The following is a 17,819-nucleotide window of genomic DNA, read 5'->3' on the forward strand; positions in this document are numbered from 1 at the left end:
ATTGTTGAAATAATAGTGTGTGTACGTGTGTACATATAGGGATTGATCGAGGGACGAACGTGTAAATATTATCCACTGCCAAACTACACCAGTAACTAACTGCAGTGTAACATTTAAAGAGAAGATTTCAAGTCAACAGAAGCAAAATGTCAGAAAATTCAGAGGCAAAGAAGGCCAAACTTGGATCATCGCGGTTTTCAGAGGTGGAACAAGCCCCACCAGTTGCCGTCTTTGCTCTGACTGCCGCCTACAAAGCTGACACTCATCCACAGAAGGCTAATCTTGGTGTTGGAGGTAGGCTTAGGCCTGCTTAAGCCCAGTAATATAGATAAGCAGTTCAAGTACATAAGTAGGAAATTGAGCTCTATGTATCAAATCTAAACAGTGAAATACGCCAAATTCCATATCAGGGCATAATTTAGTGTTCAAATTTCGTGCAGTAGTTTTGAAGGCTCTAAACTTTGTGTCGTATAATAACTAAATATAGGCTAGGCCTAGTATTTAGTAATACAAATAGTAAGTATATACTGTTACTTTGTGTATGAAACACTTGCTATACATTTTTGTATATTCTATGGCAATGTGACTATTTTGTGAAGCATTTTGAGATGCAATACCGGATCAATTATGCCCTGATTAAATCTTACAAGTGAAAGTGGCATGGTTGGGGCTGAGTACTTCTGTCCTACTTTGGGTTACAACCTGTCCCAAATTGCCGAAGAAATAGATATTCCAGAAGCATGATATTATCATTTTAACACATGAACATGATAGCCTGGTATAATCATATAATCGTAGCACAACAAATATCAAACATATTGTCTTAAATGCATAAACCGTTAAAATATCCACTTAAGCCATGTTTATTTCATTATTTGTGAAAAGGAAATTTGAATTGGAGATGATATTCAATTAGTGCTTATAAAAATGCAAAGTATGTTAACAGCTTGCATACTGTTTCTCGCGCCAAGTCCCCCAAGAATAGATAGCACACTCTGTCATGAGAGGACTGATTAACTGTTTAACATAATCTTTAAAATTGCCTTGTTTCTTCTGTGTGTGGGGATGGAATCCCATTCAAGCTGTCTTCAAGATGTTTTGTCTGACAATCTTAGTATGCATATTCACTTTATTACATTCTCTGCTGCAGAGAATCAAAACCTGTCTTCTTATCTGTCTCTTGAAATTTCAATTTTATCCCACTTTTGCTACATTTTTATAGTCAATGAAACCCTCAGTGTTAAGTTAATATAATACAGTGATGTATGTACTGCAGTTCTTCAGGGGAACTCCAAACTTAAGAACAATTTAACATTTAAACCATAATGGTAATTACAAAAGATTTTATATTCCCACACACTTTCAAGTCAGATAAAAGTCTAAGCCATGTTAACAGTGATTAAATTGTTAGTAATGAATACAGTCATTTTCCAAATGTCTTGTTTGTTATATCCCTCACAATATCTACACACAACCTCTGAGGAAAAAGTTGTAGTGTTTACAAATTGCAAATATTTAGATCTTGTAAGGTTGTTTATGTGAGTACAAATGTGGAAAGTTTTACTCTGTTCCTGACCGCAGCATACCGAACCGATGAAGGCCAGCCGTGGGTTCTGCCGGTGGTGCGTGAAGTGGAATCTCAAATGGCCGCAGACCACTCACTAAATCATGAATATTTACCAATCGCTGGGTTACCAGAGTTTACTTCTGCGGCTACCAAACTTGTTCTGGGAGATGACAGCCCTGCTCTTCTAGAGCATCGAGTGAGTCAAACCAAACTAGCCAGTCTGTCTATTTTATTTACAAAAGATTTTAAATCATTAATTGGTGCCCATACACATGAATGTTAAACATGTAGGCAATTTGCCAAGTTAGTTTATTGTGTGCATATGGTGGAGACCCTTTCGGGGAAAGAGAATTTAATGCCAAAAGTCAAGCAAACATGAAGTTAAAAATTCATTCGTTCTGCTTCTCCCTTTGTCACTACAAAAAAATAAAAATAGAAAATATAGAAAAGATTGATTTTCTATGCATTGTTGAGGTGTTAACATTTACAAGCTTTGTATAGCCTTTGTGGGTGCCCCCAAAGCTTGTTCACTTTGTTTTTTGTATTCGATTATATTTTTGTTACATCTAAATAAGTTTATATAAATGTTACGAAATAAAACAATCGCAGAAAACTCCACTGAACAACACTGCAAATTAGTATTTTGAAATAAGGTTGAGAGAATCTGGTTCCTGATAAGGTTTTGACCCAGATACCTATTGAATGAGATGAGGGTAGGACAATCTCATTGGCTACACTACTGAAGCCTTCAGCCTTGATTATATACGATATGACAACTGAATTATGAAAGTACCATTAACAGCAAACTAGGGCCCAGGGACTGATCCTAATACTGATATCTTTATATCACGCTGGTTAGAAACCAGCATCTTTAATACGCTGCCAATCAAGCTTTTTAATTTCCGTTATCACTCATTGTGTACAGTCATTGTCAGTAGCTGATGGAGTCTTAGGCGATAGTACAACGGGAGCTACTGTATATATGGTGCTTTGGGAACCTACCACAGGTAAAATAGAAAAAATGCAAGGATGACACAAGTTATCAACACAAAAAGTGGAGGAGATCTGAAGAAGACATGCTATAATGGGCAGCCCCCCTTTACAGAAATGGTAGCAAAAGATAAAGAACAAAGAGGAATAGAAAAGAAAAGAAAAAGGAATACATAAACAAAGGAAAACTTGTTAATGAAATATTGAAATTACCACAGTCCTCGCTTACCTGTCTATACTCTACAATTGCACTTTCCCATCTAGCTAACTGGTAACAGTTTAACACTGCACCCCCCATTGACCCTTCTCTGGGGTCAAAGTTCATCAACAATTCCAAATTTACTGTTCGTGAAGTAAAGAAGCCTATCATGACAAATGACATTGTTATATAGATAAAAGCTGTGCATCTTTCGGTAAGTTTGTGTGGCATTGGATTCTCCATAGAAGTCCCTTCTGCCTGGACTTGTAAATCTCTGTTATCATGGTCTTCCTGGAGAAGTTCAACAACAGGTGTCTTTGACATTCAGTGAAAGTACTTCTAAGGAAACTGTTGCCATTTACCCATTTCCCTTGGAAAGATCAATTGATAAAGGCAATTTCTTGGATAAATGAATGCAAGTCATGTGGTCTCACTGCTGCAGGGCAATGTGCAGACACACAAACTTGATCAAGTCTCTATGTCATATTTTCTACTGTGTTGGTTTTTTAATTGCATATCGAATTCAGTATAAGGAATAAGTGGATCTTGGATTAATAATAATTATACTTATTTTTATAGCGGTCTCAATGCGCTTGTAAGGGCAGTGTTGTAGTGATTTAATCGATTTAATTGAATTATTTTATTTATTTAAAGTGATTTTGTTTAAAATGAAATGGTTACATACCCATATATATGTATGTTTGCTTGACAAAAAAACGATCTGTCTGTTGCCGGAAATCTCCAGCTTTTTCCTTTAAAAAGATCATATAAGGTTGGAAATAATTCTAGTCTATTTAACTTGAGGCTCTACATGTCCAATCTTATATCAGTCATTTTCAAAAATAATGTATAGAGTCCTGAGTCCTCACAAACAGCTCAAATGTGTAAAGGCTAACTGTTAGTCTCTGAAGAAGATTCCACTAGGATAAAATTTCCAGGACCTCTAACTTTTACATAAAGCAGCATTGATAATTGATTTTCATTCATGTTTGTTTAATTTGTTTGATTACTTTATTCTGATAGGTCTGGCCAAAGTGTTGTGAATGGGCAACCAAGCACAAAATCTGCTTCTTTGAGAGACCTGAAGAGTTTCTGTTGCAGATTAATTTTACACCCAAGAAGACGGTTCTTTAACTTTACCATTTGCATTTCTCTTTCCAGGCAATTGGCTTCCAAACTTTAAGTGGCACCGGTGCATTACGTTTGGCTGCTGAGTTCCTTAAGCTGAGAGCCAATCATAGTGTTGTCTATCTACCCGATCCAACATGGGGTAAATATACTTCTGAAGTCCAATCAAACAAAGAATACCTGGCATGACTGACAGAAGTTTGAAGTTAAATTTATTCACCTAAGTTGATCAAAGAAGCTGCTTCGAACTCAACATAAAAAAATGTTAGTCATTTAAGCCCGGGAGGAAATGTACAGCTTTGTGGCTCATGCTTGAAGTCAAGTTGTATTTTGTAGCATATTAGCATAAAGTGAAGATAATGGACATTTTCAACAATTTAAAACCATTTCTGTTTAGAGAAAGTCTCTTAGAAACATTTTTGTTATCTAGGATCCCTTAACTGATCTCATAAGTAGTCATTTTGTAAAAATCAATTCGATAAAAGTTGTTTTGAAATTGTTTTCCCACACCAGGTAACCACACAAGCATTTTCCAATTGGTCGGGTTCGACATCAGGAAGTATCGCTACTGGAAACCAGAAACAAAAGGCTTGGACATTGATGGGTTAATAGAAGACCTAAAGGTACAAATTTCTCTTATTCTATAAAAAAAATTTGCAGTTAGAACTAAGAGCATTGGAAATAAATAATGCCATATAAACTTCCCCCCCCTCCCTCTACTGCATTGTCCATTCTACCTAGCCTGACCAACTACCCCCTACAGGCACCCTTCAACTCTCACCTCACCTCTTACCTGACCTTGACCTATTCTAACTCACTGCTATCTTTGGATTTATTGCCAATTTTCTGATCATGTGTGCATTGTGACAGTTGAATGTACTCATATAAATTTTGCAAGGAATTACAACACCAATTGACTTTTTGGTCTCTTCTTTTTTCTTTGTTTTATTACCTCTAGAATGCCCCAGAGAATGCTGTGGTTGTCCTCCATGCCTGTGCACACAACCCTACTGGTGTCGACCCTACACAAGAACAATGGAAGAAGATTGCAGAGGTTGTCAAGGTAACTTTTTATATTTTCTCTTTTTTCAAAGATGACAGTCATCATACAAGCCTTTGTTTCAGTTTACCAACATTTTCTTTTATGCTAATATATTGATATATGCACATCGTTGATCTATGGTGAGGCTGATAGGGGGGATTGAGACAAATTGTCTTGATTGTAATGCATTTTATTTACTCTGGTAGAGATGATTCTAATTAAAGTAATAATGAAGTCAGGGATCAAAGACAATATATATTATGCAGTAACCTCAAAACTCTCTAATATTCGATTTTTAAGTTAACCGCTTCCTGTTTGACTGAATACACTCGCTTTGGAAATTGGCTCCTAAGATCTCACCACAATACACCTTGATTATGTAATACACTTGAAAATTCCATATTGATGACGTCAGAGAGAAACGGCTCAAACGAGCGGCAGTGCTTTTCTCCGTACAAACGATGTTCTAAAGCACAACCAGTACCAGTCAGTTTCAGTACAGAATAGTACACATTGTCTTTGATCCCTGCCTTTGGTATTCCTTTAATTCTTATCTCTCTATATGCATAACTATTAAACAGTTACTGGTATATAGCATTTTATACTGTAAGTAAATAGGACTGTCAAATGAATAGATGATATTATACAACACCTAATTGTATTCTGGTCATTTGATTGGTCAATTGCTCGTTGATTGCATGCAAAATCCGCTCTATTCCACTCTATGAAATAGAACCATGAGTTATACTTTTTTGGTAGCACTTTTTTCAATGGTAAGAGAGCAGAGAAACCTGTCTGTTCAAAACAATCTGTTGCATGAGTGCATTTTACCCATCTTAATATAATATGTTGTATAAAACAAATAATGAATGGTTTCCATCCGTGCAATAGTGCAAATATTTCATTCGTTGAAAGATGTAATTTGTTCCATCCAACTTGGCTGCGCCTCGTTGAATGGAACATTCCATCTTTCAACTCATGAAATATTTGCACTATTGCACTTATAACCATTCATTATTTGTTCACCATCAGATAGTATACCATCACTCAATGACTAACTTAAAATCTAAACAGCTGCAAGCTATATAGCCATCTGCTGAACTCTGCCATCTGTGAAATCTATCAAATAATGGATACAACAAACCCTTCACAATGTTTGACTTACCAAGTACTACACGACTTTCACATGTTGAATATTTTAAAATAAATTAAAATCTGGACAAACACAGCATTACTTACCTTGGTATCTGAGGGAAATATGGTTATGTAAAATGGTGGAATTGCTACATAAATGCAAAGGGATATATAGCAAGGTTTCGTGCAAATTAACTTTAGTATTTTTTCAGTGTTTTGTGACAACAAATTTAGACAACCAAGAAATTGTCACTAAGCAATTTATTAGCCTCTAAAAAGCAACGAAATATGTAGCCAGGCCATTATTAGTGAAGTAGGAAAATTTATATCTGCACATAGATTAGCTAGTAGGATTTTATAGGAGAAACACAACGACAAAAGTTCTGTTGGCAGGATGAAGAAATAAATTAAAGCTGTTCCTGTACATTTTTGTCAAACAAATTCTCAGCATGTAGTCTTACTGTAAAATTTCATGTTCATTTTGATGGGGTTAAGAAGTAGCTGAAAGAAATCAACTTTCTCAACTCCCAAGTATAGGGTGTTCCCATACATTGACTCCCTACTTTTGTCAAAAGTTGCAATATGGGGTCAAAGGTTGGTTTAGAGCAGGACATAGCATTCAAGCTTTTTGTTTATCTTCAAACATCCAGAAAATGAAGTTTTGAATGTCAGCATCCTTCAAAGTTGAAACACATTCCTCAAAATTCTGGGTATTTACTGGCTAAATGACAGTGGGTTCCTGTGTATGCCAGATGAAGAGAAAAAAGGACTTTCATTTTTCTGCCAGTAGATATTAATAAGGACACAACTCATGATGAGTAGGGTAACAATCATCATTCAAAAACTTGCATGAGATTTCCATAGCTAACATAAGCCCATTATTACTGCTTTATATTATCAGCTAATTTTATTGTAGCTGCTCTCACAAACCCGCACAGTACTGACTTGTGCTGTAAGCAAGGAAAATGCAAGCGAGAACACGATTTGACAATTCTAGGCCTGAAATAGTCGCTTGATTTGTTACACATATGATGTCCCAGAGTCACATTTGGTGGTAGGAGAATAACATAAAGTTTTCATGAGGAGAGAACCAAAGGCTCATGATATATCAACGCTCATCAACTGTGACTGACGCAAGTGTTTCCAAAATGATTTCGTCATGCATAAATTAATACAAGGGAGTATTAATACATATAATATATATATATCATATAATATGTAATATAATAATACAGATAATATAAATAAAGTTATACAATTAATACTAGGGAGTGTTAGCTCATTGGTGAACGCCGGTCCCTTTCAATCATAAGGTCCCGAGGTCGAGTCACTCCAAGATTAATGTATGTCGTCCAGTTACAGAGTTGTTGACAATTCATAATCATGGATGTTAAAATATGAATCTAAGAGACTAATTTAGGTCAGCTTGCAGCTTTGATAAGCCAATGATGGCGTCTTCGCCAGTTCCTGCTTGCAGGAGGATCTAATATACATACATAAAATACATACATAGAGAGTCCGAAACCTCTTCCCTTACCCAATCTATTGTATGCCTCTGTGTAAAAACAAAACAGGATGTTTCAGCATTCCATATTTTCTGATAATTTGGATTTCTCTTGGATATCTTTCAGGCTGGAAACCTGTTTACTTTCTTTGACTCTGCTTATATCGGTTTTGCTTCCGGTGATGTCGAGACAGACAGGTGGGCTGTCAGATATTTCGTCAGTCAGGGACTAGAGCTGTTCACTGCCCAGTCATTCTCAAAGAATTTTGGTCTTTACAGTAAGTACTCTGTTTTTTGGAAAAAGAAGAAACAGGAAAACAAGAGTAATTGTGATACATGAGACACAAAGTTGATATGAGTATTCAAGTTTTTATTTTGAATGTAATAGTTTTTACTTTGCATCAGTTTGTGCTAAAGCATTGGAAACAGAAATTACAGTTTTAGGCTAGCCCATAATTTGAGATATAGAGCAGTGTCATGCATTTTAGTTCTGATGCACTTAAGACTTTGAACAGGGAAAATTTTATCAAATTTTCCTTATCTCTATATATCTAGCTTTTAGAATGTGTAAACAACATTCACAGTTATATGTTAAGTATATTAACCAGAATTTGAAGAAACTGCTAAGCAATTCCCAAAGCAGTATCTTCGTTAATACGTATTGAGGTGAAGTGTATTTAGAAAAGAATAAAATCCATCTACAGTCAACTTGGATGACCTTTAATGAGTTACAAAATATTATCCGTTGTTTTATTGCAAATAAAACAAGCACGATAAAACAGTTCTGGAAAGAATAATTCATGGACATTTCTCCATTGGGTTAAATTTGACACAAACAAGTGAACAGTTGGCAGGGATGAATCAAAGCTAGCTTTATAAAGTTTCATCATCGTGTGCCTTCACATTAGTGAAAAAGACATTCAAAGGCTTTCTACCACACTTCCAGGTTGGGGTTACTTTCCGTTGTTATGGTAAAATCAGGAAATTTCGAAACGTGTATCAGTAATGGAACTGCGTCTTAATGTGTGACCTAGACTAGATGTCAAATACTCTTGTTGTATCATGTAGACAGTATTCCAAGAAGTATTTGTTAAAGTTGCTGGTTGTATTTATCTTCAGGGTAGTACTAGCTACCTATTACACTTGCTTCGTAAACAGTTCATTTCCACCTCAAGTGGAATACGTAAGGAAACCAGCTACCATTAAGTGGCCTCCTATACACGGCCATTAACCCACCAAGGAGTAAAATATGTTTTTTATCTTGATTAGGAATTTTTAGAATTAATTCTCATTACTCTATTGTTTGTCATTATTGGATTCTAGACTGTACACTGTTAATGAGTAACTTTGCTACTCAAATACAATGTGGTGCTTTTAGTTCATGATGCAATCATCAAGGCTTTCTGCTTAGCTTATCAGAAGATAAATCTTATTGTATATTCTTGTTAGGTTTAGGCAACATATATGCCCTCATAATATCTATGGATTGCTTCCAAAGCATAAATGCTTCCTCTTTCCTTCTTCTTCTTCTTCTTTGGAAATGACTCTATCCAATTTCTTTCTGTTTTCATATGTTTGTCATGCTATGTATCAGCACGCAACGTACAGCTTCCAACATCACTGGCTCCCTGTTAAACTGCGCATTGACTTCAAATTCATCTTGTTAACTATTTAAGTGTATTCCTGGCATCACTCCTTGTTATTTGAGTTGTCTTGTGCAAAAGTACACTCCAACGTGTCGTCTAAGGTCTGGTACAAAGTCCTTACTGGTATCACACCCGGTATCCACAAAATCATACGACCAACGATCCTTTCAATATGCTTCGGCATTTTCTTTGGAATAGTCTCCCAGAGCATGTCAAATGTGCTCAATATGTTAATAACTTTAAAACTGTACTCAAGACTCATATGTTTTCACGGTTGTAGTGCATTATATTTTGTGTACATGTTTGTTTTGTGAACAGCGCATCGAGACTTTTGTTGTGTGTTGTGCTTTATAAGAACTGTATTATTATTATGATATTGGTTCCAAACATACACACTGTTTTAATGGCTCTATGCTGCTGCGAGAAGTATTACACGTTTAGAAGTCAAAGGAAACAATTGCCTTTAAGCACAAGATATTGTAGTCTAGTCCATTTAGGATATATAGCCTACCAGCATATTGACCAAACCAGACATCAAGGCGCAAAGAGTCCACCAGACCTTTTCATACTTATCTAATATTAAGCAATGCTTTATGTACACTCAAGTGACTCTGCTGAGGAGGTTATTACGGTGGTTTTGAAGGGACAGGCGAGTTGTAGCCTTAGCGTTTAGTATAATCTCATCAAATTTCCATATTTTTGTCGAGCGGACGAGTAATGCTAACAAGATATTGTGGCTGAAATTGCCAAATTGGTGAGTTGCTACGCTGAATATAAATTGACAAAACATCAAGTATCGTAGTTTTGATATGTTGTCATGTTATGTCTACAACTCATTTATCCCTTAAGGACCACCGTAGTGATATTTCCTGAAACAAGGATATTCCCTGAAACAAGGATATTCCCTGAAACAGAAGAATGTTTCCTGAAACAGTTTACCATGTAATTATACTTCATATTTAAAGTATAAATGAATTTTTTCTTTTAATAGACGAGAGAGTTGGCAATTTAGCTATCGTAGTCAACGATCCTGGTGTCCATGGAAGAGTTAAATCACAGATGGAGAAGCTAGCCAGAGCCATGTGGTCAAATCCACCCAATCACGGAGCCCGTATTGTAGCAAGTGTACTTACCAATCCAACCCTTTCCGCCCAGTGGTAAGCACACCTACATTATGGGTCGTCTCTCTTCGTTGAACAAGTGAAGCAGGATAATAGAATGTGGTGCTGGACTGTGTGTGTGTGTTTGTGTGTGAGATGTCTTGGTTTGTAAATATTGCATCATTTCATGTGTACTGTTACCATGGTATATCCTAGAGATACCACATCATGGTCCTGATATGTTTAACATGGTCTCATTTCATATTTACTATGATACGACCTAACAAGTATCAGATAAAGGTCCTCATACAATTTCCATGTTTATAAGTACTGTTGTTTTCCACATTTTTTTACCTGATACATAACAAATAAACCACATAATTTCACATGGTGATCATAACAGTCATGTACAGTTTGGTATGTCAGTGTTTAGACCTTACTCTAGTAAACTGTTTGAAACATTAAAGTCACAAGCTATTATTTAGATGTCCCTATTTTTTCTTCTCATATATGTCATTCAACTAATGTTACTACAGGATTGCAATAAATGTGACTTGTTATTACATAAAATATTTCAATCGTCTCCACCAGGAAGGAGCATATAGCGACCATGGCCGATCGTATCCGTCAGATGAGGGAACTTCTTTACCAGAAACTGAAGCTGCAAGGCACCCCCGGAACCTGGAATCATATCGTAGATCAGATTGGAATGTTCAGCTATACCGGATTATCTGGTATGTTTTCATCAAGTTTTAATGTCATCGAACTGCCTGATTCTGATTCGATTACTAGATAATAATTGACCTGGAGGGCATTTATTTTATGACAATAGGCACCCACAAATGTATATGGTAGAGGTTGAATGGCTGTTAATTTCTATACACTTCACATTGGGTGGTTATTTTTAAATTTTTTTTTTAACAATTTGAAAAACCATTTCAGATGGGAAAACTGTGGCTTTCATCCGGATGCAAAACCCACCATACTTTGGCCAGTGTGGGATCGTACCCATGACATCTAATATGCTAGGATTCATTGCTTCTGATGCTACTGCCTTTATTAGCCACTCGACCAAAACACTTGTATTCATTCTTAACAAATTAATTCTATATAAAACCAGATCAAAGTTGATTTCATATCTCTCAACAAAAAATGCCACTTTTTAGAAGTACGATGTACAATGAATTTGTAAAGGTTAACAATATTTTTACAATTTCCTCCATTATATCTGTCTTCCCTGATTCATTCTTTCGCAGCTAAACAGGTGGAATTTATGAAGGAGAAGTATCACATCTACGCCATGAAATCTGGGAGAATCAACATGTGCGCCGTCACTACCTCCAACGTTGAACACATCGCTAAAGCCATTCACGAGGCAGTATCTAACATCCAACCCTCGTAATGGACAGAGGCAGTGTCTACCGTCCAACCCTCTTAATGGACAAATCTTCTACCGACCTCTTCTGGCATGTGGCATTTCAGCTTATTATCATCATATTTTATGAAATGAAATCGTAGCTTTTGCTGTGAGAAAGCTTAAACATGATAAAATCCAGGATAGTATTTGCAAGTGGCCGTTTAAAATATTTTATAAAGCAAAAACTGTTATCATAGTGACAAAATTCAGTCTGTATTAGTTGTGTTGCATTCTTGAAATAGCGATTGAAAGACATTTTTCACTTTCCAGCGACACTCTAAATGTTCAGCTTCTGCAATATGTATTTGCAACTCAATTTCCTTTAGCTCTTTCTTGTCTTTTCTTCATTTCAAATGTACCTTGGCCTTGGTTGGTCTGAGGACATTCCAAATGTACCTTGGACAGTCTGAGGACATTTCAAATGTACCTTGACGTTAGACGATCTGCGGACATTTTAAATGTACCTTAGCCTTGGAGGGTCTGCAGACATTTCAAACATACCTTTGCCTTGGAGGGTCTGCATACATTTTAAACGTACCCTTACTTTTCACAGACATTTCAGATGGAAGCATTGTTGCTTTGTCCTCATGCAAGGAATCGTTTAATGGAAAAGGTTTGCATAGCACTTTTGAAGGCTATGAGCTCTTGTCTCTTATGAATACTTTGGTTGTTCTGTCTACAGAAACTGCTACACATCTTTGCACTTTAATAGCAATTTGGCCATTTTGCAGAAACATTTCGTGTTGCGATACCGGATAAATTAATCTCTCTCCTCATTTGCTACTTAAAACATCACCCTGGCAGAAAGACAGCTTTATATTTCATGTAGTGCAAACATAAAATGGCAACAAACAAATCATAAAAAGGAAAAGCTAACATAATAAAGAAATCATAAAACAAATATCAAATTAATAAAATAGAATTTATTGCTTAGAGAAGGCGCCAATCCAGTACTAGATAAATACATCTTTTTCTCTTTTATAAAAATGGAGGTTGTTTGGAACTGAATAATACAATACCTAAAGCTTAAGAGGAAGGAAAAAGCAATTAGGAAGCTTTCAGAAATAATTAATGAATTCTGGATGGCATGAGAAATGAATCAACCAGTAAAAACATATTTATCGCTGGCCCATATCAAGGCGTCAGGTGGAGATGGGGATATGTTGTCATCAAAACTTCTCAGTCAAAAGTTAAGATAAAGCATCATTTATATTTGTTACCCTACTGAGGGGTCATATTAGAAGAAAATTTGACGGTTGATTTAACAATAAAGCACATGCAGGGTTCCCGTGGCTTGGAAAAGTAACAAAATTTGATTTTCATTTCCAGCTTACCTCCTATAAGGAAAGTTATCATTTTGCTGTGCTTGGTTATATAGGTGTATTGTATGTACTTCACTGCTTCTGACATCAGTCTCCCTACCCCCTCCCCAAACCCATCCCCCCCCCATCTTCTGTGAAGATGTTTCTGATATTTATGAATGTTTGTGAGGACTTAAAGCTGGTAGTATTTCACAGTCATCTTTGACTTCACTCTAGACTGTCTGAAATCAATAATAATTAAAGATATGGACAAAATTCTATGATGCTTTTAGTCTTTCATTTCTGAACTATACCAAAACACTTAAACTCTTTGTAGAAGTAAAGCTTTATCATATCCTATTCCTGAAGGTGAAGAAAGGGTAAATCTCTCTGCAGGGTTCCTTTGATTTTTGATAGATTTATGATAAATATCGCCTGATATCTGTAGAACAACTATTTAACATTCTGTAATTTTTCTCTCTCATCAAATGTTTACATTGCAATGTTGTGATCTTTTCCAGCTTTTTTTCCCTGTTGTGTGATTTCTTAGCATAAAATTTGCAGATTTCTTGGAAATTTTAAAAATACAGGAGACATGTATTCATATCAATGAATTAAAAGAAACACTTGTTAAATCAGTTTATCTCCCATGGCAACTTTCTTCCATGGTTTGTTAGCTCATTTAATACTCTATTCATTACCTTAAGATATAGTTTCATATATTGTCCTTGTACTTATTCTGCCTGAATGCATGACACACAGCTTGATATGTGATTTTTTATTATTTGATGATAAAAAAATGGCAATAAATTAAATGGACTTAAACTAAATTACCTCTTATTCCATTTGTTGTTGTTGTATGTTTTACAGTCAAACAATGCGGCTAAGGGATTATACTATTTACCTGTGAATGACCTTGCCTTCCCAGTGGTCATGCTAGCTAAGCAAGGCAACCTGTCCTATTTCGAGCCCCTTGTAGGCTCGTACCATGAGAGCATGGTTGTTCATGAAATGAGATCAAATGCCATTTAGGTATCCAATTCAAATATTATCAAATTTTAGGGGAAACTTCTGAAGACATACATGTTCACCAAAGCTGGCCATATTCATCTTCATATAGTGGTTTGGTTAGTAATTTCACAGCTTAGATCAGTTTGGTGAAATGACGTTTTTTTGCGGGGGAGGGGGCCGTGGGGTGGGGGGTTCGCGACTATGGTTTACCACGGGTAACTTGTCAGAAAAAAAGTTTCAGTATTGCCCTCAAACATGCTAGAAAATAATAGTCACTGTTTTTCGCTGTCCCATATATTCACTCTCAAACACAACAGTTTTATCCTAAAATCCCCAATTGTTAAGATACAATAACCCCCATGGTTTTGGGGTCTTACGTCTGATTGGATAGAGGGATATTCTATTATCGTCTGGTGTAAACACAATGATTCACAAACAGAATGATAGACAATGCCGTCTCACTCCCATGAATACCTCAAAACTTAAGCTGTGTCATAAAAATCGAAACAAGGATTTCATGTCCTAAGATGCTTTCAGTCTGCGCATAGAATCCGATCAATACAGCCACCCGGTCGGTGGGCTTTTGTTCTGGATCGATTTTAGAGGGGTTATTCGGGTCCTTCTGTATCCAAGGTAGCAATATAAGGGGGGTGAGACTAAACCCATATATTCCATGCAGTTATTGATAACCGTGTCATATACAGCCTCAGAACTTTGTGGTATGGAGAAGAAAAAGGGGGATAAACTTATCGCTACCATGGCTTGACTAAATAAGTTTTAATCAATGTTAGTATACTGTAGATTTTAGTCAGCTCTACGAGTTGAAGTTAACTCACTTTGAATATTACGAACAAAGAATTCAACAACGGAGTCGGAAGAAAAAAAGAGGACTAAATAGATATCGGAGTAAAACAAAAAGTCGTCAACATGCATTGGCGTGAAAACTTTGTGAAAGGTGAGTAACTCTCTTCGGCATTTGTAGATAACTCTCGGTGGGAAAAGTGAATTAATTAATGCTGTTTCCAATGTTTTTTTCTTCTGTAAAGTCCAATTCGTACTGCGATTTACGCTAGTGGTTTGGTCACGCACATGCAAGTGTGGTGTCCCACCCATAAATGAAGGTCCCATTTCATTCCAGACATGTATCATTATGTTGTTTTCTTTCCTGTTTTTTTAGTCTCCAAATGTCTTGAATCGTCTCACTTATAGTACGACCAAAAATCTTAAGTTTTGATTTGCTATAATTGCTTTGACGATAAATTAAGGAAACTTTACGTCAATCCTACTTTGTTTATATATCATGTAGTTTATCGAGTAATGGAGTTAAACGATTGTGTTAAACATTCAACAATCCATCTGTTCTATCGGGATATACCCTTATCAAGAAGACACCGATGTGATAGGTACGGTACCATACATATAGAAGTCCAATTCATTGCTTAGAATTTTGAGACAACTTTACTAATCCCAATGGTAAAATGATTGTCTGAATCCTTTATCATTGTCTTTACTATGGAGCTATACGCAGTATCCTAAAATTTGTCTTCTATTCACCTATATGAGCTGCTTATATATGTATAGAAAGCGAATTAAAACCTAAATTTTATCGTATATGCCACATAATGCACCATTTCAAAATCACAACTTTTTAATTGTTTCTTTTCTGAACAAAAATACCCAAACCAGGTCGCTACATGGGTGTGGGGGCTACATTGCATACCATTAACATATTGTATATGTCTCAGGGTCACACCCCTCCTTTTTCAAGTCCTTTGTGAGAGCCTGCAACCACCCCCCCCCCCCTCACCGGCCTCCTCACTTTTTGATAGCTTTCTATGCCAGCGGAGTGTTCGCACTGCAACCAGATGAATGGTTATAAAAAAACATCCTTCAATTGGTGGTTATCGCCTGATTACATTTACTATCATTCATTTTCCATCTTATAGAATTATGTATCGTTGGACTGAGTGGGTCAGCGGAGGCGGCACAAAACTCGCAGGATCCTCCCCAGAGGAAGTCTACCGGTCGATCAACGCTTCCACCTGCGACTTGGAGTAAAAGTCGCAGCACTACCGCTGTATTGGTTGGGTCCGCTCGCACCACTAGTCGCACAAGTTCCTATCGCAGTGTACCTCGGTTTTACAATGGACCTCAGCTGGCAAACACACCATGTAATATGTTGAACAAAAATTTACCCGAAATTCGCGATGCTCGCAAGTTTGGCCTGCATGGAACGACCAAGGAAATACATGGTCACTCGTCGGATGTGAGTGGTGGTGGGAGCAGTTCCTCGTATCCAACAAGAGCATATACGGCTAAAACACAGATAGATACCATCAAGGACTTCGATGGAAGGACGGAGCTATGTTCGATCCCTACTACAGATGCAGGGAACGGAGTGGTCACCAAAAGGACTCAGAGTAGGGCAAAATCGGAACCTACTTCTTTACTAAAACAAACGGAATTTCGACCGAATTTGGTCATAAAACCTTTAAAACCAAAATTGGATTTGAATGATGACGAAGACTCCCAGCAACATGACAAGAATGACGTCACTATGTTCATTAGAATGAACCAACATTATAAACTATCGGAGCATCAGAAAGAAGAGACGCCTCGTAAAATCACTACACCGCGGTTATTTGGATCACCGCGTGGATCTCGCCCTGAAGAGGGTTTTGAACAATTTTTAACGATGAAATCGATATACCGTTCTAACGATAAAGAGTCGGCACAATTCCCCGACGCGGCGGTGCAGCCGGTTGTGGCTGTAGAAGACGGTAACACGGTGTATGTTAACGAAGGCAATCGTAATTTCGTTCTTAATTTAAGACAGTTATCCAAGAGACATATGGAAAAGCACAGTGACTTGGATACGATAAAAGCGACCGAGCGGGCTAATGTCATACATGATACTACACGTGCTTCCGCAAAGGTCCCGCATCAAGAAATTTCAAAGGAAAAGCTAGTTAATAGCTGGTTGGAAACTTGCCCTAGCGACTCACCTGCAATACCCAAAGCTCTCGGTTACCATGGAGATCACCAACCGAAGGCAACACTCGCCCATAGGAAGCAAATCGTTTTGAATGTACCTTACATTGGAGAAGAAGCAGAACAAAGGGAATAACATACATCATTAAAGATTGTAAGGATAAATGCACATGTAACATTAAAACCGTAAGGCTGAGAATACATGGTGTACAAGTCCGAAAATGAACTGTGCTAACTTTGTGGCAAAGTTAATGGAATATATCAAATGTATTATTGGTTGATTTTCTGCAGTGATGTTGAATCATTCCATTAAAAGCCAGTAAAGTATCGTTAAAACATCCGTTTGAGTAGGGAGCTATCAAAAAGTGAAGGATAGGGTGGGCAGAAAGCCATAGGTGTCTGACGTCTTCATCATATAAAGTTTACTTATGTAGATGTAACGGGACATAGAAAATATGGGCTTTTTATGTCCAAATCTCTCTTTAACTCTATAGCTGTTCGAATTTCAGTGTGTCAGCAAAATTTGACTTTACATGTCAAAACAGATAGAAAGAGCAAAAAAACAAAGTGTGGGGGGGGGGGGCAAAAATAGGACATATAATGGACGGTTTATGGAACGAAAATATATATATATAATTAGATTGCCTGGCACTCCTTTTACCAAAACAAAGGATCGAACTGAATGATTAAATACTGCCGTGTGCGTCCCCAGTTGAAAAAGTGAGGGGCAAATACATATTCATATAAATACGGGGCCTTCTGCCTCCTCATCATATCCTATGCCTATAT

At 36.9% G+C, this 17,819-nt stretch overlaps 2 protein-coding genes across 2 annotated transcripts; both read left to right on the forward strand.

Annotated features, from left to right (window-relative positions):
- The first annotated feature begins 36 nt into the window (after window positions 1–36).
- On the forward strand, window positions 37–13,858 carry LOC139967688 (aspartate aminotransferase, cytoplasmic-like). The gene is made up of 9 exons (XM_071971695.1): window positions 37–294; window positions 1,582–1,763; window positions 3,918–4,026; window positions 4,398–4,507; window positions 4,843–4,947; window positions 7,692–7,842; window positions 10,202–10,367; window positions 10,902–11,044; window positions 11,567–13,858. The coding sequence occupies exons 1-9, from the start codon at window positions 147–149 to the stop codon at window positions 11,710–11,712; spliced, it is 1,260 nt and encodes a 419-aa protein (XP_071827796.1). The 5' UTR covers window positions 37–146; the 3' UTR covers window positions 11,713–13,858.
- Window positions 13,859–14,429: 571 nt separating this feature from the next.
- Window positions 14,430–17,576, forward strand: LOC139967683 (uncharacterized). The gene is made up of 2 exons (XM_071971683.1): window positions 14,430–14,994; window positions 15,986–17,576. The coding sequence occupies exons 1-2, from the start codon at window positions 14,967–14,969 to the stop codon at window positions 17,164–17,166; spliced, it is 1,209 nt and encodes a 402-aa protein (XP_071827784.1). The 5' UTR covers window positions 14,430–14,966; the 3' UTR covers window positions 17,167–17,576.
- The last annotated feature ends 243 nt before the right edge of the window (window positions 17,577–17,819 follow it).

The sequence above is a fragment of the Apostichopus japonicus genome, chromosome 5, assembly GCF_037975245.1.
Source record: "Apostichopus japonicus isolate 1M-3 chromosome 5, ASM3797524v1, whole genome shotgun sequence".
Lineage (NCBI taxonomy): Eukaryota > Metazoa > Echinodermata > Holothuroidea > Aspidochirotida > Stichopodidae > Apostichopus > Apostichopus japonicus.

Excerpts from the sequence above, each read along its gene's own strand:
- LOC139967688 (XM_071971695.1), top strand. The coding sequence starts at position 147 with ATGTCAGAAAATTCAGAGGCAAAGAAGGCCAAACTTGGATCATCGCGG. Across the intron at positions 4,027-4,397 it reads TCTACCCGATCCAACATGGG|GTAACCACACAAGCATTTTC; the intron begins GTAAATATACTT and ends TTCCCACACCAG. Across the intron at positions 7,843-10,201 it reads AAAGAATTTTGGTCTTTACA|ACGAGAGAGTTGGCAATTTA; the intron begins GTAAGTACTCTG and ends TTCTTTTAATAG.
- LOC139967683 (XM_071971683.1), top strand. The coding sequence starts at position 14,967 with ATGCATTGGCGTGAAAACTTTGTGAAAG. Across the intron at positions 14,995-15,985 it reads GCGTGAAAACTTTGTGAAAG|AATTATGTATCGTTGGACTG; the intron begins GTGAGTAACTCT and ends TCCATCTTATAG.